The following is a 21,905-nucleotide window of genomic DNA, read 5'->3' as shown; positions in this document are numbered from 1 at the left end:
ATGCCAGGAATACTATATTGAGCAAACTGCTATGGTTATGTACCAATAAAACCGAGCCAAGCATGGTGGTGCACTGCGCCTTTAATCCCAGCACTTGGGAGGCAGAGGCAGGCAGATCTCTGTGAGTTTGAGGCCAGCCTGGTTTACCAAGCAAGTTCTAGGACAACCAGGGCTGATGCTTGCCTTTCAGTGAAGCTCGGATGAAATTCATTAAGACTGCGGGATAAGAGCATCCACTCTGCTGCGTGCTCACTAAGCTTCTGTGGAAGAAGGAGTCTTGCAGGAAGGCTGGAGGGCAGTGATGGCTTTGCTCATGGTAATGAGGGCTCCTTGGCTAAGTGTATATATGCTCTCCATACCCCACTCCCCTTGTTTCTTATAGTCAAGGTCTTACTCAGTAGCTCAAGTCTGGAAGTCACAGTGATCCTTCTGCCTCAGTCCCCCAAGTTTGATTATAAGTGTGAGTTACCATGTTACTGTTCCTCATTATTTTTTTTTTTTTTTTTAACTTTGCAAGAAAATTCTTCTTCAAGGCCAAAATGTGTATTGACAGAAAATTTCAGCTTAGGGCCTTGCCTTAGTATCTTTGTGGGTTTTGTTTTGTTGAGCGAATCTGAGAAAGTGGACCTTACCCTGGGGACCCGAAAAAAGATTGATAAGGAAAGCTTGTGTTCAACCAGTGTGTGCTAGGTGCTGGAGCGGCCCTCTGCAGTCTAACTATTATTTCCTCATCACGGTCCTGTGGGTGGCTGTTCCTGCTCAAGCGCCTCTTGTTTCAGGAGCCTCATTTCCTCCCTTGAGGATGTCTGCAGCCTCTCATCTGCGGGAGGTGTCAGCTTTGTGGAAGAAAGTGGGAGAACCAGAATTTCAATCCAAGTTTTTTTGAGACTCAAATCCAAGCAAGCAGGTTGACCTGGGTTCCTGAGAAGATCCTCAGTGCCAGCATTGGAAATGTCCTCAGAAAGGAAGAGGTTTGACCGTGATGGAGGTCGTGGTCCATGTGGAGGTTTTGGTTTGAAAATGAAGAATCTCTCATAGGCTTTTGTGATCAGAAAGCTTGGTCCCCATCTGGCTGTGCTGTTAGGGAAGGTTGTGGAACTTAGGATGTGGAGCCTCATTGCCTGGATTATTACTAGAGGTGTGCTCTGTTTTCTAGCTGCTCTCTGCTTCCCATCTATGGACATAGTGCCACTAGCTTGTCACCGCATACTCCTCCCATAGTGCCTTCTCTGCCTCGAGGGACGGTAGCACCTGGAACTGTAATCCCAACTGTTCCTTCTCCCTTAAGTTGCTTCTTGTGAGGTGTGTGGTCACACCAAGGTGAAGGGTTACTCTAGCATATCTCCCCATGAGCATGATCCGGGCTGTTCCCATGTAGATAGATTCCATACCTGTGCTTGCAAATCCTCTGGGGCTACACCTTAGGGCAGTTTGGAAATGCATGGGTGGGGCTTTCCAGCGTGGCTGGAGCCTCATTTATTGACTCAGTTTGTGCTGATAAAGGGAGATGTATGATTCAGAACGGTGGTACCTGTAGCTTTCAGTCTTGCAATATAATCCACTGTGCTCTCAGGTGCAGAAAGATCTGTCTGCTTCACCTATGCTCCCTTCCGCATTTTCTTAGAATTGCTTCATGACTCTGGAGACAGGAGCTGGCTCTCAGAAAGTAGGACCAGACAGAAAAAAGTTTTTATGGCTTGTCTGTCTTCCTTCAAAGCCTGGGCTCCCTCATGGATGTATCTCTGCTCAAACAACTTCTTTTGAACTGTGTTCAAACTTCAAAAGGATGCTGTGTATTTAGACAGCATGGTCACAAATACTTGTAAAGATAGGAAGTCAGCACTCCGGGCCACAGACTGTGAGCCTGTGCAGTTCCAGGGTGAAGGCAGAATGATCATTATGAAATGAATGTCTCCCTGTGGCCAAGAGATGGCCCTTACTCAGAGGGGAATGTGTGGTTTTGTTTTTTCTTTTTTATCTCTTTTGTGTTTAAGTGACTAATACTACTTAGTGCCAACCCAGGACCTCCAGAAATACCTTGTGATAGCATCTGTGGAAGGGGTGTGGTGGGAGCGGATGCACACAGTTCGGGGCCTTCGTGGCTGGCGGAGAGAGGTGTTTATCCCCAAATGTAGCCACAGGGTAGGAAGGGTAGCAGTGCCATATGCTGCCCTATTCCAGTTGCTGAAGTGTGTGTTCTGAGATTCGTTTTTAAGACTTATTAATTAGGTGTACACAGGGGACCTTGTAAAGCGCTTAATTCCCCGTGGCTCACTGTATAATGATGTCCAAAGGCTGTCTTCCTTTTTATTCGTGTTTTGTTCACAGTTCTCTGCAACTGTGTTGCAGATGAAATTCCCTCTTGGAATGCAGTGTTTCTTCTGTGATTGGTGTTTGTTGTTTTGTTTTTTTCCCCCAAAGGCATAAAGAAAACCCAGGATCTACAGTGATCTTTAGAGAAAGGGTTGGGGAAGAAAGGGCTGCAGCCAGTGTAGAAAGCAGAGGAAGGGAGAGGCTGGAGCAAATGGAAAGAGACCTGGTGGGAACAGTGGCAGCAGTGGCAGAGAGGGGGTCTGAGGGAAAGAATGGGGCACAGTGAGGAGAGACGAAGGCTGAGACATATGTATCTAGACCCAGGCAGACAGCGGCGGGTGCTGACAGTGACAGAGACCAGGCTATGATCCGAGATGGAGGCAGGGAAGGCAATCTGCATCACCAATAGGAACTCAGCCTTTTTCTTAGGGTACCACTCATCCCTCTGGCTGCTGATGACCTGTGTATCTATTTGCTTCATAAGACTTTAATGTTCCGTGACTGGTTTGTGGTTCCATGTGTGTCAATTCCTGAAGAATCTGGCTCATACAGGAAGGTTAGAATCTGGGGTGAGTAGCAGGAAGCACCCCGGAAGTGTTGCTAGAGCATCTGGGTCAGAACTCCAGTTCCTCCATGTGCTGCTGTGCCTGCTGTGGGAATGAATGTGGAAAGTTTGGTGGAGCGGAGCTGCTCACCACATGTCAGTGAGGAAGCAGAAAGACAGGTGAAGGAGCCCACCAGGATGGCGTGGAAAGCCCATTCCTCCTCCACAAGGTGGCTAATCTCTGTCTGCCCCAGCGTCTTATGCTTAAGATGGGAATAAAGATAGTGCTTCCTGCCGGGCGGTGGTGGCGCACGCCTTTAATCCCAGCACTTGGGAGGCAGAGGCAGGTGGATCTCTGTGAGTTCGAGACCAGCTTGGTCTACAAGAGCTAGTTCCAGGACAGGCTCCAAAACCACAGAGAAACCCTGTCTCGAAATAGTGCTTCCTCCCATAACACTGACAACATTCAGACTGTTGAGCGTGTACAATAGGAATTGGCCCCTCAGAGCATCCAGGTAGTGGTACCCTGGCTCTCTACACTTTTCATGCTTCCTGGTGACCAAGCAGTAGTTACAGACGTGCTCCACCTGCTCTTAGGTTGCTTCTCTCAGGTTCTTGGCATCCTATGGTCATCTCGTGACCAGCAAATGCTGCCTGCACTTCCCTTGACATTTTTCATGTTTATTGCTTTGCTTCTTTACCTGACCCCTAAGAGCTGTGATCGACGTATAGCATATCAAATCTTCAAATGATGATATCATCCTCCTCCTACTTCTAAAGTCAAGCAGTGAAGGTTTTAGGCAAGAATGGCTCCTGTGCATAGTCCCCTTTTTTCTTTCTTAGTAGAGACTGACCAAGGGCCTGCTGCTGTGCTTCTCAGCCTTCCTGATGCTGAGACCTCTAATACAGTCCCTCAGATTGTGGTGACCCTCTACTGTAAAATTATTTTTGTTGTTAGCTAATAATTGTAATTTTACTACTGTTGTGAATCATAATGTAAATATCTGAGATGCAGGACACCTGATATGCAACTCCTATGAAAGGGTTATTTGACCCCAAAGAGACTGAGATCTGTAGGTTGAGAACCATCGCTCTAGGGCATGCCAGCCAAGTGCTATACCTCTGAGCAGTATCACCCCAAGTCCTGATGTACAGCCTCTAAGATTCTATTCAAACCTAGGATTCCTAGGTTAGTACATAAGTCTCATTTACTAAACAAGAATTTATTAACAAGGAAGTTCTTTGAAAAATGAAGGAAGGCAATTCTCCTGTCATTGCTCACTGGGCTTTTATTTCTTTTTCTCCTTCAAATGCTCATGAGGCCAGTGGGGATCTCTATGGTCCAGAGAGCCATGTTAGATAATGGGTAGGCACCCTGCTCAAAGCCAGGCATCAGCTTCTTTGGATTCATGAGGGGTCCTCTGCATAGCAAGAGAGGCTTATAGGCCCACAGGGTCCCATGGTGTCCCAATGTCATTAGCTGATTATCAGGAAGAAAGTTCAATAATGCCCTGTCTATCTCAAGAAGCAAAGTTGGGGGAGGTCTCTTGGAAACTAGCCTGATTTTTTGGCCCGTGTGTTATATGAGTGCTACCAGCTTAAGCCCTCATGGTGGGAACAGGAGGGCATACACAGGTGCTGCTTGTCCTTGGGGAAATACGAGTGAGCAGGTACTGACCTTCACTAAGTTTTGCTGTCCATGTAGCTGACTCAGGACACTGTGCCACATAAATCACTTTCCAGTGTCTTTCCTGCTCAGCCACGGTGATCTAGTCTGCGGGCCAACTGCCTGACAAAAGTTCCTGGGTTACTTGTCCAAATAAACCTTGATGCAGGCCTTCATAGACCGGAACTGATTCTACAGCGCCAAGAAACTGTCCCTGGTCACTTATTCTACCTGCCACAGTGGTAACAGGGAAAGTTTTAGGGTATCAATATCATCGAAGTCAGGCAGGTGAGACCGAAGCCTGGCAGGCCCAGTTTACAGCACTGATACCAACATCTGCTTTTGTGTTGCAGGTGCTCACGTCATGCCGAGCCTTCCTCCTGTCAGCGCGCATCCCCACCAAGGTAAGCAGGGTTGAGTTCTCCTCCTGAGAGGGGCTCACAGGCACACTCAGTGCGGCACAGCCACATGCACACTATTGCACACATCCAGAGACACTCACATGAAGGAGAGTCCCACCTTTGGCATTTCGATACGATGCTGTCATCTGCAGATGTGTTGAGGTGTCTTCCCAGCTGTTCTGGGATGCATGCTATCTGCAGGTTGGACAAGCGTGCTCTGATAAACATGCATTCTCAGATCCGTTACACAGACGTAGCATTTCGGCCCATATGTCTAGAGTTATCTTAGCATGCCGTTCTGTTTCATTCCTCTCCAGAATGTCCCTAGAGGTTGTCATGAAGGATGCTTTTCATTTCCTTTCAGCTCTCTGTGTAAGGACATGCCAAGAAAAATAGTGAAGCATTTTGTGTTCCCTGTCCCCAGGCTCTTTGTCCCAGCCATTTTTCTCCCTCAGTTGTGCTGTGTCAAGTCCCTTTCTTATTTGCTTCTGGACAGCAGTGGCAGCTTTTTTCTGTAGGGAAATAGTCTTCTGATTCTAAAGGGTGCATTGCAGGGTTGTGAGAGCTCTAGCCCTCTCAGTCTCCTGTAAAAATCGCTCCACCCTCTCCTCTTCTTTCCTTCCCCCACCATTAACATCCTCTTCCTCTTCCCCCTCCCCTTCCACTTCTCTCCCTTTTTTCTACCTCCCTTCCCTTCTTTCTTTCCCTTACCCCTCCCTTCACTCCCCCTTCCCTTACTTCTTCCCCTTCTTCTCCACCCCTTCCCTTGTCCTTCCCTTCACCCTTCTGTTTCTTCAGGTTCTTACTCTGGTCCTTATTCCCCGTGTACCTCAGGCTGACCTTGAACTCATAGGAATCCTCCTTTCTCAGCTTCCCAGGTGTAAGCTACGCACTAAGTTCCCAGTTTACAAGCTTCTCTAAGGATAGATACTTTAGGTTCTTTGATGCATAAAGTGATACATGTTTACTGTGTTCTAAACAAATTAGTTACTATGGCAATGAGATTGGACTAAGCTCTCATACCTAAGGCAGAGCTGGTGTGGTATTACGCTCCAGTAATCTTGGGTTCTAGGCCAGCCTGGGCTACGTAGCAAACCTGAAACGAGAAAGGGACAGGGGTGGGAGGTGAGGTGGAAGAGTAGGTGTGCAAGCACATTCACGCAAGTAGTGTATAATAAAGTAAACGCTGATTTATTGCAGAGGGAGTTATTTTGGACTTGAGAAAAAGAGCTTGCCCTGATGAAGGGAAGGATTCAAAGCTGAATGTGTTGGATTTTGCACATGATTCTAGCACTAGGGTGGTAGAGGAAGGAGGTTCAGGAATTGAAGGTCATCTTCAACTATATAATGAATTAATTCCAGGTTAACCTGGGCTACATAGTGGGTTCAAGGTCAACCTGGACAATAGGAGAGCTACTATCTGGGAAAGAAAAAGAGAAAGCTCCTGGGTGCTATTTGGGTAGACATGTGAGCTATCCCAAATGTATAGACATATGCCCACAATCGAGTCATGTGTCTTAGATCACTCATGAAGAAATAGCTAGTCAGCATGACACACACCTGTAGGTTCAGTGTTTGGGGGGAGTTGGAGACAGGAGGGTTGCTGTCAATTCAAGGCACTCCAGGGCTCTACAGTGAGTACCAGCCAGACTAAAAAAAAAGAATGAGAGAGGAAGGGTGAGCAGGGGAAAAGGTTTATGTGGTGTTGGGGGTTGAACCCAGGACCTCATGCATTTTAGGCAACCATTCTGCCAACCGAGTTACATCCCAGCCCTGCCTTAAGCATGTCTAATAATAACCCAAAGCTCTGACTCATCCCAGGCTCAGCCAGTCTTTCTTTATTGAATGTTGGTCTCTTTCCACCTCTTGTTGGCTCATCAAACAGTTATTCTGCAAGGACTACCTGCCACCTCACCAGGCTTCCCTGGATCTGTTAGCCCAGTGAAAGCCCTCATTGGGGACAATGTAAGCATTTTAATTATGGTCCAACATCAGCCAGACAAACTGACCAAAGTGGCCGAGCCCCTGGTGACACATACCAGCGCAGTGTTCATGGCTGTGCACCCACCCTGCCTCTGTTGGATGTGATGACTGCTGAGGGTCCATGGAGGTGCTCCTCATGTAGGCAGTTACGGCAGAAGTTTAGATGATAGACCTTCTCCATGGCAACCAAATATGAGTATACAAGGAGGGAGTGCCTGTGAGATAGTGGAGGTCAATGGAAGTGAATTATTGAGAAAATCGATGCCTGGAGGTTCACACAGAGGTGGAGTAAGAAGCATAATCTAGAACATGCCTGTGCTTACCTACAAAGCAGGTACCTTCAAATGCTTTTTCTTTTTCTTTTTCTTTTTCTTTTATTTTTTTACGTTTTTGAGACGGGGTCTCATGTAGCCCACTCTGCCTCTGCCTCCCAGATGCTGTGATGGCAAGCATGTAATACCATGCCTGATTCACGTAGTGTTGGGAATCAAACTCAGTGCTTGTGCATACGAGGCAAGCACTCTACCAGCTGAGCCAACATCCTCTGCCCAAGTTCTCGTTTTTCAAAAGGGATTTTAACTGGAAACTGCCTCGCCTGTTAGGCTCGACTCAAATAATAGCTCTGGCATTGTAAAAAAAAAAAAAAAAAAAAAAGTGGACTATCACTCTCTTTTTGTTTATTTGTTATTTATTTATTTTTTAAAGTAATTGTGGTAGGCAAGTACGCGATTTTAGGATACATTTTTTTTTTTTTTTTTTTTTGCTGTACTTTAAAGAATTTAACAGAGATGTAGATCTTTGTAGTATTGGGTAAAAATGTTGCTGTAATTGAATGTTTCAAAATTTGGGCCTCCAAGGGTGCATGTAGCCCATAGAGGAGAACACTCTCATTCCTCAGTAGTGAGTTTCCAGTATGGCCCCTAGTAGGCTGCTCAGAAGTCTCAACTGAGTGAATGCAAAAGAACGAACCTATTTATTCATTCTCATATACCACCTTTTCCAGTGAAGTCTTGCTATGTAGTCCAGCTGGCCCTGAACTCATGAACAACACAACACTTCTGTTTACACTGCACTGCCTTGTGTCGGAGCTGTAAAGATGACCTTAAATATTTGGGAGGATGTGTGTACGTGTACAGTGTGCCCTGGTACAAGAGACTTGAACTAGATTATGGTGTCTTTGGGCATTCCTCGAATCCCCCAGGGGGTACCAAAGGATGCAGACGTGTTTCTAGATTTAATGTGAAGTGGCGCACACACATGGCCTAGTCATTTCCCTCCGTCTTCCAGTCTCATATCCTGTATGTTTGGTGTGAGATGAGGGACTGCACACCTAGGAGAAAAGTTAGTAATGAAAGAGAGATCTGGGAATGTGCTGCACAGTCCGGAGAATATGCAGGGTAGCAAGAGCTGACGGTGATCATGGGAGAAGAAATGTAGGGGCACTTCTTTCCCCCCAAAAATATTTATTTATTTATTTATTTATTTATTATGTATACAATATTCTGTCTGTGTGTGTGCCTACAGGCCAAAAGAGGGCACCAGACCTCATTACAGATGGTTGTGAGCCACCATATGGTTGGTGGGAATTGAACTCAGGACCTTTGGAAGATGAGGCAATGCTCTTAACCACTGAGTCATCTCTCCAGCCCCCTAGGGGCACTTCTTAATTCATTGAAAAGAGGTAGCTGAGTGGTGAGGATGTTAGTCTGGTTTGCCCATGCTGGCTTCAATGCCTCGCATCATAAAATAAAAATAAATGAATAAATAAAATATAAAGAAAATACTATATGAATACTTGGCGAAAGAGTAGCTTTGTCAACTATGTACGTGCTATTAAACATAGTTTAAAATTCATAAGTATATATTCATCCAAATCCATCTAAATAGGAATTTTGTGGATTTTGGGGGAAGAAGGTGATGTTAGTGAGTAACTATAGTGAGACACAAAGAGGAACGTGATGCCTAGAAGAAAGGACTAGTCCGTGGGGACTGAGGTTTTCCAAAGGAACTTTGTGGAGGAAAGGGGGGATGTGTATGTGGTTGCTTGGTGTCCTGCAGGCATTCACCAGTATACACACATGGAGTAGAGCGAGCCTGGATGAAGTGTAGAAGTCAAGGGTGCTGCCTCCTCCCCTCTGTTTGGAAGATGGGTAATGCCTCTTTTGATAGGATGAATCCCAGCTGTTACTATGGACAGAGGTATCAAGCAGCCTGTCTTCAGAAGGCGCACAAGCCTTACTTAGCCTTGGGGTAGCTCTGATTATAGCATGTTTTGAACCTCAAATGATATGTTTTTAAGCCCTCATTACAGGTCTCTTCTCCTCCTCCCCTCTCATTACAGCTCGAGTTAACCTTCAGCTATCTGGAGATTCATGGAGTCATCTGCCACAAGCCAACTCAAGTAAGTGTGAGCTCTAGGAGCCTGCCACTGTGAGACAGAACAGAAAAGCAAGAGATGAATAGAATTTTCAGAAGGAGAGACCTGCAGAGGCTGTGTGTGGGAGGGGTCAGGAGCTCATTCTGTTAAGAAAACTGGTAACCGAGAGAACCATGCAACTCCTTGCCAGTTGCTGCTGTGCACACAACTTGTGCATTTGGCATGCGGTTTGACAGGTACTAATGTCAATGCTCCGTGACTTTTATAAAGTACTATGTAAAATGCCTCCCACCGCAGAGGAGTAGCCTCAAGTTCTCAGCAAATCCTCCTGCCTCAGCCTCCTAAGTATGGGGATCACAGGTATGAACCCTGTGCCTAGCTTTATGAAAGTCTTTCTTGGATGGAAGTGATAAGTGATTTCTTTTGGGTGTTCCAAAGCTGATTAAAAATACTTTCATTTTAGCTATAAGTTGTTGCAGTGAAGTGCAAAATTCGATAACTTTTGGCATATATATAGTCACGAAACGGTTAGGTCAACCAGGATACCGATTATATTCATCTCATTCATCTTCTTCCCCATCTGCAGTCTCTTACAGGCACCTACTTTTTGTCACTGTAGGGAGGGGTGTCACACTTTATAGCATTTTACATGGATGGAATCACATAGTTTACAGTCTTGCCTTCCTCGTTTAGTTAATGAACTGTTTCAAGGTGAACTTATTGTATGTCTCAATGGCTTTTTCCTTCATGTTGCTGAGTTGTGTGCTGCCCCACGGATGTATCAGTTTGTCTGCCCTTGCACTGGTGCTGGAGAGTATGTTGGTCCCAGTTTTGACTGTATCAGGAACAACTGCTTCTTTGGATATGGATGTGGGGGGTCCCTGCAAGCATCATGACCAACAGGGAAATGATCTGGGTGAAGTAAGAATGAAACTCAGTTCAGCCCAACTTGGTTGGTGCTGGGCCAAGCTTCAGGAGTCTGACACCAACTCATTTATTTTAGCTATATTTAAGCACAGCACAAGTTTCGAAAACTTTTCTGGTGACAATTAATTTAGTTCCATGTGTACAACAAAACTTAGGAGATGTTTAAGTTGAAACTGTTTAAAGATGGGTTCTGTTGACTCAGAAACAATGCTCAAGATAAGGGTTTGGGGAGAATGGCTGAAGTAAACATAATGCCTGTGGGAGTCGGGATAGGACTGGCCCTAAGATGCCATAGAAGTTACCTAGGGTGTTATAAAGGACGTGTGATATCTCTCTTAAGGGTGGTTTTATGGACTAAGAAACAATGTTCAAGACTTCGGAGAGGGGGGAAAGTCTGGGATAAGCAAACATAATATTCTGGGGGAGACAGGTATAACCTAGCCTACAGATAGCAGAGAATCACCAGGCTGTAAACCACGCCCTTTCCCAGCCTTCTGGGTGAAAGACAGGCACACACCTTCCTTTGAAGAGATAAGCCTGTGCTTTTAAGGTTCCTCACTTCTCTATCGTTATCTCTTCTCACAAGAACTGCTTTCTCTCTACATGGGTACTTTCATTTGCTGTGGATGCTTGTCTTAGCAGAGTGGCGGGGTCCTGTGCTAGGCATGTTTGTTTAGCACTGAGTACTGTCAACCTGCCCTCACAGAAGGTGGTGCAAAATGTTTTAGTTTGTCATCAATAGTGTGCTAGAGATACAGTTCTTTTTTATATCCCTGAACATAGGTAAGGTGCTTTGTTAAAAAATAATTCTTTTTTTTTTTTTTTAAAATTAGTTCTTTTAACAGGTACATAGTTTTCTCTCCCCCCCCACTTCTGAATTTAAAAACAATGTTCTGTATAGAAATAGTTGACTTTGACATTTTGATCTTCCGTTTTTTTTTTTTTCCACCTTGTTTTCCTCACCTGGTACAACCAGAATTTCTAAGAGATTTCATTGCTCCTGTAGAGGTACTGCCATCATCTGTGTGAATATGGATAGATTTTCTTTTTCTTGCCTTACTCTGATGGGGAGGGTACTCCTAGATTCTCTATGCTCCTACACATCTTGCTGATAGATTAAGAATTCGGTACACTGACTTCTTTTTACCTAGGATGTTTCCCAGAGTTATTCTGCAGTCATCTACTTGTAGAAAGATGGAGTGCTTCTCTGTGAAAGAGCAGGCTTACTTGCCATATCCCGTGAAAACAGGAGACCACACTGACACAATGATCCCTCTATTGTGTGAGTGCAGGCATCCAACTGAATCTCTCCGTGTCACTCTGGGGGGACATGGAGCACTGGGGAGTTTATTAGGGTGCCCATGGCTCTTTGTGATTCTGTTCGTTAACTATGTGAACAAGGAGTTTCCTGGCTCCAGCCAGCATCTGTGGAACATTGGCTCCCAGGCAAGGTAGTACCAAGTTTTAGCCAGCACCTCCAGCATGATGCTGAAGTGACTAGATCAAGTCTCAGGCTCGTCTCCAAGGGAGATTCATTCTTTCACCATCAAGTATGGCATTGCTATAGATTTGTTCTGTAAATGATTCTTGCTTAGTTCAGGGCATTCCTTTCTATTCCTAGTTGAGTTTTTATCAGAACTGGTATTGAATTTTGTCCAGTGTTTTTCTTTATTTCCTGAGATTGATGTGTTTATTATGATTTCTTCCCTTGTCTTCCGTGAAGAATTATATTTATTTGTGGATATTAAGTTTTTAATTCCTAGGACAATCCCCATGAGTCAAAACATGTTACCTTTTTATAAATTATGAATTATATTTAAAATAAATTAAGTTTTGATTTTATATTCTGTTTATCTTGTTATATCACCTCATAGGTATACCCCTTTTTATCATTTATTTCATTTTCTTCATGCATGTATTTTTATCCTATTAAATTACATTTAAATTTTTCCCAATATTATCTATTATCCTTTCATGTTATAATATATATTTATATATCTCCCTTATTATATATATATTCCATATGTTAAACCTTGGGAAGGAGTTTTTGCGCTGCTGTTTAAGATGCTAGTTTGTTGTTTTTCTTTTTTCTCTTCGTCCTCTAAGATATTAGCATAGTCGTGGAGTTAGCATATGAACTAGGAAGGAATCTCTGCTCTGTATCTCTCTTCTTAGAAGAGCAGTGCTAATATTAGTTCTTCCTTAGACCTTTGGAAGTTGTCTATGTTTTGAGGCAGCATCCCCATCCTCCAACTGGCTCATAATATTCACTTGTGATGTCTGTAGAAATCATTCCTGATAAAGATAATTTGCCAACCTTTTTCTCTTTGTACTTATTTTGTAAGACATTTATTTTATCGACCATCTCAAACACTTGTTTTCTGGTTGAATTGTTTTTCTGTTACATTGGTTCTTTCTCTGAGCTTTATTTTTATAACTGATTGTTTTACCTCTTAAAAGCATATGTGTGTTTAGGTTGCTGGTGATGCTCTTCAAAAGAAACTGTCAAAGCTGTCATTTACGACAGCTGAGATTACATACAAATCCCTGGAAGTTTTCCATAGTGCAGCTGAGAGCGATATTTTATCGTTCTCCAGAAAATATATTTTGCACAAGAAAAAAATCACAGCAACATATGTTTGCCCAAATGGCCAAGTATATGTTGGAGTGAGTCATCACTCCTAAGTGATGCATGGTGCTAGCACTCTAGGCTGGCCTCTCTATTGAGGAAGGTCTGTTTATGAGTCAGGCTCTGGATGAGAGCAGTGGGGACTAGTGAATGTTACTGTCAAATTTATATCCAGAGTGTGATTTGACTGTGGTATTTGCTTGTGAAAAAGATGTTGGCACAGCAAGAAGTCTCCCCTGTGACTGCAGGAGTTGACCATTCTGTAACCTGTAGTCTTGTCTCCTCTGTATGCCAACCACTTAGAAGAACTAGGTAGGCAGCTGTCTGCTTCAGCCACAGAGCTGGTTTGATTGTTTTAAATCAACTACACACTTCGGTTATCTGTGTTCTGAAGACTGAGACTCCGTAACCCATGTAACCCCAAGAGAGGATCAATAACTTAAGAGCCTCACATCCTTTGAGTCTCTAGTTTACATGAAGTCTGAGGATGAGGACATCTGCCAGTTACATACAATCTAACCATCTTTTGAGTAAAGATTTTATTTTATTTTCATTTTTGAGAGAGAGAGAGAATACAAATGGTCATATATTCAGATGCCTCCTAGAGGCATGAAGAGCACATCAGATCCCCTCAACCTGGAGTCACCAGTGGTGCTGGAAACTGACTCTTGGGCCTGTGGAAGAGTGGCAGTGCTCTCAACCCAGTGGTTCTGAACCTTCCTGATGCTGCTCACCTTTAATACAGCTGGGGTGACCCCCAACCATAAAATTATTTTCATTGTTACTTCATAACTGTAAATTTGCTGCTGCTAAAAATCATAATGTAAATATCTGTGTTTTCTGATGATCTCAGGCTACCTTTGTGAAAATGTTGGTTGAGTCTCAAAGGGATAATGAATTCTTGCTAACATTCTGGGGTTATTAAACTTTTGTCATTGCTATTTTTACCATTTGTGTGGTTTATCAGTTCAGGTAAAATGCTTGGGAAGGAATATGGTGCCTTGTATATGAGTAAGTGAGTGGGTCAGTATGTTCCCTAAGTAGTAAAGTTTGCCTTAACTATCGCTCTTTTCCTTTGTGGAAATCTGGGATGTTGAAGTCTCATTTTAAAGTCTTGATGATGTCACTACACCTTTGGTGCTCATGGTACATGGTATAGTACACCTCTATACTATGGAATTTTATATTTTCATCTGCAACTCAAGACTTGCTATTATTATTGTTATTATTATCATTATTAATTTTCAATCTAAAATGTTGCTCTGTCATAGAGTGGCTCAAGAGAGCCAACCTCTGCTTGTTTCTGTTAGAGGAAGCAAAATCATCACATAAGTTTATCGACTGTGGTTTACTAAAAAAAAAAAATGTTGGCTATATTTGGGCCCAGTAGATCAGGTCTGTAGTCTAAGCCTCTAGATGCTGAGGCAGGAGGATGCCAAATTCAAGACCTGCCAACACTACAGAATGAGTTGAAGTTGAGCCCAAGCAATCTAGTGACTCTATCTCAAAATGGGAAGGAGAAAAATGTAGGAGGATGTGCTTGTTTTTCCTGGCCACCCGGATAGCTTAGACCAGAAATAATAACACAGAAGCTGTATTAATTAAATCACTGCTTGGACCATTAGCTCTAGCTTCTTATTGGCTAACTCTTATATTAATTTAAACCATTTCTATTAATCTGTGTATTGCCACGTGGCAATGGCTTACCAATGGCAAAGTTTTGGCATGTCTGACTCTGGCGGCTCCATGAAAGCAACACATAGACAGAAGGACCTCCCACAATCAGAAAAAAAAAATAGAGGATGTAGCTCAATCCATAGGATGCTTGAGTTGGGTTCTGTGATCAGGAGTAGAGATGGTGGCTTGTAATCTCTTGTGATTTTAACCAAGGCCCTGGAAATCAAACCTAGGACCATATGCACACTAGGCAAGCACGTTCCAAATTACTATTTTAAATGGGAGTAGAGGTTATGAGTTCTACCTTATGAGGTGTTTGAACATTCTGTTTCTGCTTAGCCTGGAACAGAAGGAAGCCAGCATGTGACAGACAGCTCTTTTTGTTGAGGCCATGATGTGTTGGGTGGCTCCACCTTGGTGGCTTTGTTGCAGACTTGACATTATGCAGAGGTGTTGACATCTCCAGCTGGGCTTTGTGAGCACCTTCATGTCAGGTTGCATTTGAAGGCTCATTTCTTCCCCCACCTGTTGCCCTTTCTCTTCCCTGCCATCCTATTCAGTCCTGTATAATTAGGATGATTATGTGTGAAGATCAAGTGGAATTAGAATAGGCTAATTATGAATCACTGGCGCCCAGACTGTGAACTGAATAGAAGCGAGGAATGTGAAAGGCCCTGCACAGATGAATGTCATCATCACCCAGGGCTGGGGGCAGGGTGTCAAGCAGAGACACACAATGGCCTCCCACATGATCTGGCTTTAGAAACGATTGTCTACCTGAGAAGCAAAGGAGCCCACTGTGTGGAAGCAGCACTCCGATTTAGCCTCTTCCCAGATAGACACAGTGGAGTCTGGCAGGAAACAGCTACAGAGCTTCCCTGGGTGTTGGTTGGGCTGCTGCCTTGTCCTGGGGTCACTATGTCTAGCTCTTGGACCACTGAGCACAGGACAGGTTGGGACTTAGCCTAGAGCATTCTGTCATGTCCTTCCTCCCACCCCTCCTGCTTCCCTCTCCTCTCCACTTCCCTCTCCCATTCTTTGTTTCCTTGTGGTCTTTCCTTCTCTTTTCCTCCTCCCTTTCTCCCTTCTTCCCTTCCTCCCTTCCTGTCTTCCTGCCTTCCTCTCTCCCTCCCCCCCCTCCCTCCCTCCCTCCCTCCCTCCGTCCTTCCCTCCCTCCCTCCCTCCCTCCCCCCCTCCCTCCCCCCCTCCCTCCCTCCCTCTTTTTATCTTCCTCTGACCCCCCCCCTACTACTTCTTTCTTGACAGTATCCTGTTATTATAGATCAATTAGATCTGAAATTTAGTGTATAGTTCAGGCTGGCTTCAAACCCATGGTGATCCTCCTGCTTTGGCCTCCCATGTTTTTGGTGTTTATATTATGATTATGGGTCTCAGCCACCAGGTTAACATCTGCTACCAGTTTTTTGAAGAATGTGTTGAGAGTTAAAATGAAGACTCTCTTCCCTTCTTGCTAGGTGGCACCAGGTGCTATACCTCTGCAGTTTCTGTAGAAAAATTTCATTACACTGTTAGGCTCACCAACCGAATCTCATCTTTTCAACATATTTTCCATTCCTTTTCTTCTTAACAAGAATACATTGCTTCAGATTATTCTTATTTTCAATTTGGCTCATTTTATGGGAATCACCCTGGATGATTGTACATGGAATTTGGTTTCCTTTTTATACACAGTTAAGTGACAACAGGAGCAAATGCTGAGGATGTCAGCGTACTGCAGTGCCGCCCAAGGACTTCGTTGTGTATGGCTACTTAGAGCAGTGGTAATTGACCTTCCTAACGCTGAGACCCTTTAATACAGTTCCTCCTGTTGTGGTAACCCCAACCATAAAATTATTTCCTTGCTACTTCATCACTGTGATTTTGCTACTGTTATGAATAATAATCTAAATATCTGAGATGCACGACATCTGATATTAGGAGTTAATATCAATATTGATATTGACTCTTTGGAGGTCACAACTCACAGGTTGACAACCACTGACTTCGAGGGTTAAGATAATGTCATCTTTTAGGAAAGTGACCAGTGACTGTCTCTTGTGGAATAGTCCCGTCATCAGCACGCTGACTGTTTTGTGGCTCAGTCTCTTCTTTTAAGGTGGATTTTAGCTTATTTTCAGGACCACGTGAGGAATACATTTCAGCTTTCTGGAGCCTCCAGCCCCTGCTGCCATTAAGCCTAGCATAAGATTTTGTTACTGTTTCAGTGTTTTCCCTTGCAGGTCTCTCTGCTTAGACAGGTTGGTCTTTTAATAAGAACTTGAATTTTTCTTTGCTCTTAATAAAAAAGATTATTAACTTTTATTTAAGTATTTTATAAGATTTCTTATCTTAAAACACAAGTTTCAAAAGAAAAAAAAAAGAAGCGACAAATGGATGATGTCATATCCAAGAACTGAGCTACCCCAAGCTTAGTTAGATTTTTCTCCAGATAGGATCAGGCCAGGATGTGTGGGATGCGGTCAAGTTACCAGGGAGGTCTATTCCAACCAGTTTGGACTTTGGGATCCTGATTCAGTTCCCTGATCACATCCATAGTCAAGAGCAGAGAAGAAACAGATGGATCCTTGCTTGCTTATTCTCAACTCTGTTTCTCTATTCCTACACTGTCGAGGAATTCTTGCCTAGGAATGGGACCACATACAGTAGGCTGCCTCTTTTCACATCAGTTAACAATCAAGATCATCCACCCTAAACATCTCAAAACCCAACCTGATCCACACAAATCCTTAGGAAGACTCTTCCCTGGTGATTCGAGGCTGTGTCAAATTGATAATTAAAAGTGACTACCACAAATATCTAGGCTTGTTCTATTTCCTGGCTGTTATGAATATCCCAGCCATAAACATGGGTGTGTAAGTGTGTGGTATGTTGACCAAGCATCTTTTAGGCGTATTCCCAAGGGTGACTTAGCTGTGTTACATGGTGGTTATGGTTTTGGTTTCTGAGAACCCTAGGACCCTCTGTAGTGGCTGACATTGTTGCTGAGCCAGTTAATAGTCCCACCCATTGAAATGCTTCTTACGTACATCACTTTATAACCTTACTAAAGAGGGGAGAAATTGGGCTCCTGGATAAGTGTGCTGCTTGTTCTTGCAGATGGTTGTGGAAACTGAAAAGTGTAGCATGTCCATGAAGATGGAGTCACCGGAGGACGTGAGTGATGTGCTGGCTCACATAGGCACCTGCTTGCGGAAGCTGTTCCCTGGCCTCTCCCCACTGTAAGTCCTGCGGAGGAGCAAAAACTTTGCTCTTTATCAAACTCACAAATGGGAAAATATTCTCCTCTTGTCTTTGTATCTTTATTGCTTCCTTTCTCAGACTACTTAGAACACCACCAGCAGCAGGAGCAGCAGCACCACCATCAACATCAGCACCACCATCACCTCTACTACCATCACCCCCACCACCCCCACCATCACAACCATCTCCTCCTCTATTACCTCCTCCTCTGCCACCACCTCCTCCACTTCTACCACCTTCTTCACCACTATCACCCCTACCCCCAGCCCAAGTACCACAGCTACCTCCTCCATCACCTCTTCCTCCACTACTACCCCCACCCTCCATCTCCTCCATCACTACCACCCCCACCTCCTTCCTTTCCTCCTCCTTTACTACTTCATCTTCCTTTTTTTCCTGCACCTCTCTTTCTTTTCTTCTTTCTTTTTTCTTCTAACTCCCTTTTTCTGGGTCAGGAAGGACAGAAAGGGGGGAGGCAGTTTTACTACATAGTCCCAGTCTGGTCCAGGGCTCTGAGTCATTCTTCAGCATTAGCCTGCAGGTGATGAGATTATAAGATGAGTCACCATGTCTGGTTTAGGGTGGTGGTTTAGCTAACAGTCCACATTGGGGGTGGGGTGTTGGAATGAGGTTTGTAATGTAGACAGAGGCTTCTGTCAGGGAAACTCTCAGTTAAGATGCTTTCCTGACAGGAGGATGTGTTCCACCTATTGTGGGAAATCCCTTCCCTTGCCCTCTGAGCATGCTGAGGGGTGCTGGAGAGGCTGAAGCCTCATGCATATGTACGGGTGATTTGCGGTGGGTCTTTCCTGGTGGTGAGGGAAATTCTGACCCTTTTGGAACATGAAGGAAGGCAGGCCAGCCTTAGGAAAACAAATCATTTTATCTTTACAGCAAGGGGCTAAAGAGGGCATTGGGGTTAAGGACCCTTTCCATCGCTTTCTGCTGAGCGGACCTGCTTGTCTCTGCTATAGCCTCTTATTCCCATCACAGACATGCTAAGTGAGCATACTCAGGATAGCTGGTTGCCTAGTCTCCCGGTGATACAGGGGAAGGGGAGCTGGGGTTGTTCCCTATTCCCTGCATGTAGGAGTTCAAGTCTTGAGTGTTTTAAAGGAAAGCACTTACTGAGGTCCAGTCCCAATGTGCGTGCTCCAAGAGGCCTGCAGGGTAAGCTGAGAGGTGAGGGATGAGTCACAGCAGTGGTGGGAATTTCCTCTGGAGTGGTTTCCGGTCTCTTATCTTCCAACCAGGTACCTTGCCCTGTCCAAGAACAAAGTGACCAGACAGTGACCAAAGGTGACCAAAGTAGGGCTTTATTAACAAAGGTTAGCAGAGGAACAGAATAAGAAAACCAGGTGCCATGCAGGAATGCCACCTCCACGCAATAGTGTGTAGTAGGAGGCTGCCCGTTTGTTCCCAGCTACCCAGACCACAAAATAATCACTCAGAAACTATGTTATTTGCAATACGGTTTGGCCAATAGCTTAAGCGTATTTCTGGCTAACTCTTATATCCTAAACTAACCCATCTCCATTAATCTGTGTATCGCCACGAGACTGTGGCTTACCGGGTAAAGTTCCATCCAGCGTCTGTCACTAACAGGGCTACATGGCTTTTCTTGACCCCGCCTCCTTTCTCCCAACATTCAGTTTAGTTTTCCCCAGCTAGCTCTGTTCTGCCCTGCTATAGGTCCAAAGCAGTAACCAAGGAAAGCAACACATATACAGAAGGACTTCCCATACCTACAGTGAGAGATTGGAATTCTTGCTTTGCCACAGGATGCAAACCAAGGAATTGAGGAAAGTGGTAGGAGAGTTAGAGCCCCCACAGGGTGGGGGTGGCGTGGGGCTGGAGCAGCAGGCCTCACTGGACCTGAAACAGTAGGGACCCAGCGGAAACTAATTCCTGCCTGCAGTCACAAGTTCAGTCTTGGCGGTTGAGTCAGGAATCGGTCACTCTGATTGTAGCCAAGAGAGAGGTTGAGGTAGGAACCAGTCACCCTGCCTGCAGCTGCAGGACTGGGAGGCCAAAGCAGCTGTAGCCCAAGGGGCAAGGAATCTGTCTCTAACAGGTCTGGAAGGCAGGAACAGCTTTCCTTCCCTTCAGGGAGCTGTGTTTTCAACCTGTGGGGCATATCAGATGTCTTTCATATCAGATATTTACATTAGGGTTCATAACAGTAGCAAAATTATAGTTATGAAGTAGCAAAAATAATTTTATGGTTGGGAGTCACCACAACATGAGGAACTACATTAAAGGGTCACAGAATTAGGAAGGTTGAGAACCAATGAGCTGTCTGAAGAGTTTAACCATTCAGAGCCTTTGAACCCTGTTTTATAAACCCAGGTGCCCTGTTTGCTTGTGTGTGTGTGTGTGTGTGTGTTTGCTTGCGCATGTGCCCAAATTAGGTGTAGAATGAAACCAATTAGGGAAAAGCTATCAATCCTGGAAGAAGAGGGAGACCTAGACCTGCCAAAAGAGTTCCCAGTCAGGTGTGACCCCTTTCTTCCACAGACGTGGTAGGCTAGTAAGTGTAAAGAAGGGGTGCTTATGGCATTGTCATGCCTGGAAGTTTGAAACAGTGTCTAGTGGCTATGGCAGCGTTTCTGTTGTGACTGTACAAAAGGGGTTGCTGCCGTGATCGCTACCTAGTGGTGTCCTTCCGTCGTGGCTGGTTCCAATAGGTCGTTGCTGGGGCTGCCCTGTCCCCAGTGTTGCAGGCTGTTAAAGCCAGCTGATTCCAGTGCTGATTGCACCTGGGTTTTTGGTCTGGTTTCTGTTCTTCCTGCTGGCTGCCACTCAGTAACAGTGAGGACTTCTGCTACCCCATCAACCCCGGAAGACTGACCATGCTGGGAAAACATGAGGGCACAGTAGCTGAAACTTTCCCTTAATGTACAGCAAAGGGACAGAGAGACAGCTCTACCCTGTCACCCTCGGCAGTGAGGAGTCTTCTTTATCTTTTAGAGATCTCAACTCAGGTAAGCTCAAGATTGGGTCCTTTGACACAGAAAAGAATTTCAGGACTAGTCTGGAGCAAAGTTAAAGGTGCTTTTAAAAAAGACTAAAGGTTCCAGGAAGGCTCCAAAGCTACACAGAGAAACCCTGTCTCAACGCCCACTCCCAGAAAAAAAAAAGACCAAAGGTATATCCATCCAAGAGTGTGGGTGTGAGCTTCTCAGAAAGGAACTGAGGTTTATCAAAAAGGACTTAAACCTGAAACAACATGTTTAAGTAGTGGTGCTGGGGTTTGAACTCAGATTCTCCTAGGTGCTAATCTACCTACCTGATTGATCTAAAGTTTTAATATCTATTTATTTATTTTTGGTTTTTCGAGACAGAATTCTCTGTGTAGGTTTGGAGCCTGTCCTGGAACTCGCGCTATAGACCAGACTGGCCTCGAACTCACGGAGATTCACCTGCCTCTGCTTCCTGAGTGCTGGGCTTAAAAGCATGAGCCACCACTACCCGGCTTATTTACTTATTTATTTGTGTGTGAATGTGCATGCGTGTAGTCATGTGTGTGCCACGGCATGTATTTAGAGAGCAGAGTACAACCTGTGGCTGTTGTTTCTTTTGTTCTACTATCAGGGGATATGACTAATTTAATTTTGGGTTTGGATTTATCTTTATTTTTTTTTCCTTCCAGAGAACATTTAGTACAGAACAATGTTTCCAATGTAACTTTGTGTAATGCCCATTTGTAGCTAGGCAGCTTTGCTAAAGCATTGGCTCCTTAGTTCCTGGCATTCCCGTTTGTGAGCTGCATTCTCTCCTCTAGTCTGTCTGGTGTGCATCTTCAGAGGGCTGTCCTCAAGCTGCACGCACTCAGTCTGCCCCAGAAGAACTGTTTACCTTACCTTATAAAACCCACCCCTGTTGCCCAAGGACTGGCTTTGCTGTTCATGGTCTCATGAGCAGGAAGTCATGAGTTAGTTACCAGGCTCTTGATGTCATCTCAGTGAGTCTTGGCTGGGCCCTTTGTCTTTCTTTTTGTTTTTCTTGCCTCAGTTCAGACTGGGGCACTTTCTCCCCTGAAGTATCTCTGTAACTAGTCTCTTGACCTCTGCTTTTCTGTGCAACCAGCCCTTCGTCCTGATAGCAGTTATCTTTGCAGGATTCAA

At 44.6% G+C, this 21,905-nt stretch overlaps 1 protein-coding gene across 9 annotated transcripts in view; it reads left to right on the top strand.

Moving 5' to 3' along the window:
* Carmil1 (capping protein regulator and myosin 1 linker 1) overlaps positions 1-21,905 on the top strand; it is a 264,062-nt gene that overhangs the window by 102,823 nt on the left and 139,334 nt on the right. For all 9 annotated transcript variants that reach the window (XM_057787237.1, XM_057787244.1, XM_057787236.1 and 6 more), the window contains 3 exons: positions 4,877-4,927; positions 9,249-9,308; positions 17,635-17,756. In XM_057787237.1, the coding sequence (XP_057643220.1) occupies positions 4,877-4,927; positions 9,249-9,308; positions 17,635-17,756 (233 nt within the window). The remainder of the gene's footprint in view (positions 1-4,876; positions 4,928-9,248; positions 9,309-17,634; positions 17,757-21,905) is intronic.

Source organism: Chionomys nivalis, chromosome 13, assembly GCF_950005125.1.
Source record: "Chionomys nivalis chromosome 13, mChiNiv1.1, whole genome shotgun sequence".
In the NCBI taxonomy this organism is placed as follows: domain Eukaryota; kingdom Metazoa; phylum Chordata; class Mammalia; order Rodentia; family Cricetidae; genus Chionomys; species Chionomys nivalis.
Note: the sequence above shows the minus strand (reverse complement) of the source record. Positions and strands in the feature narration are given on the sequence as shown.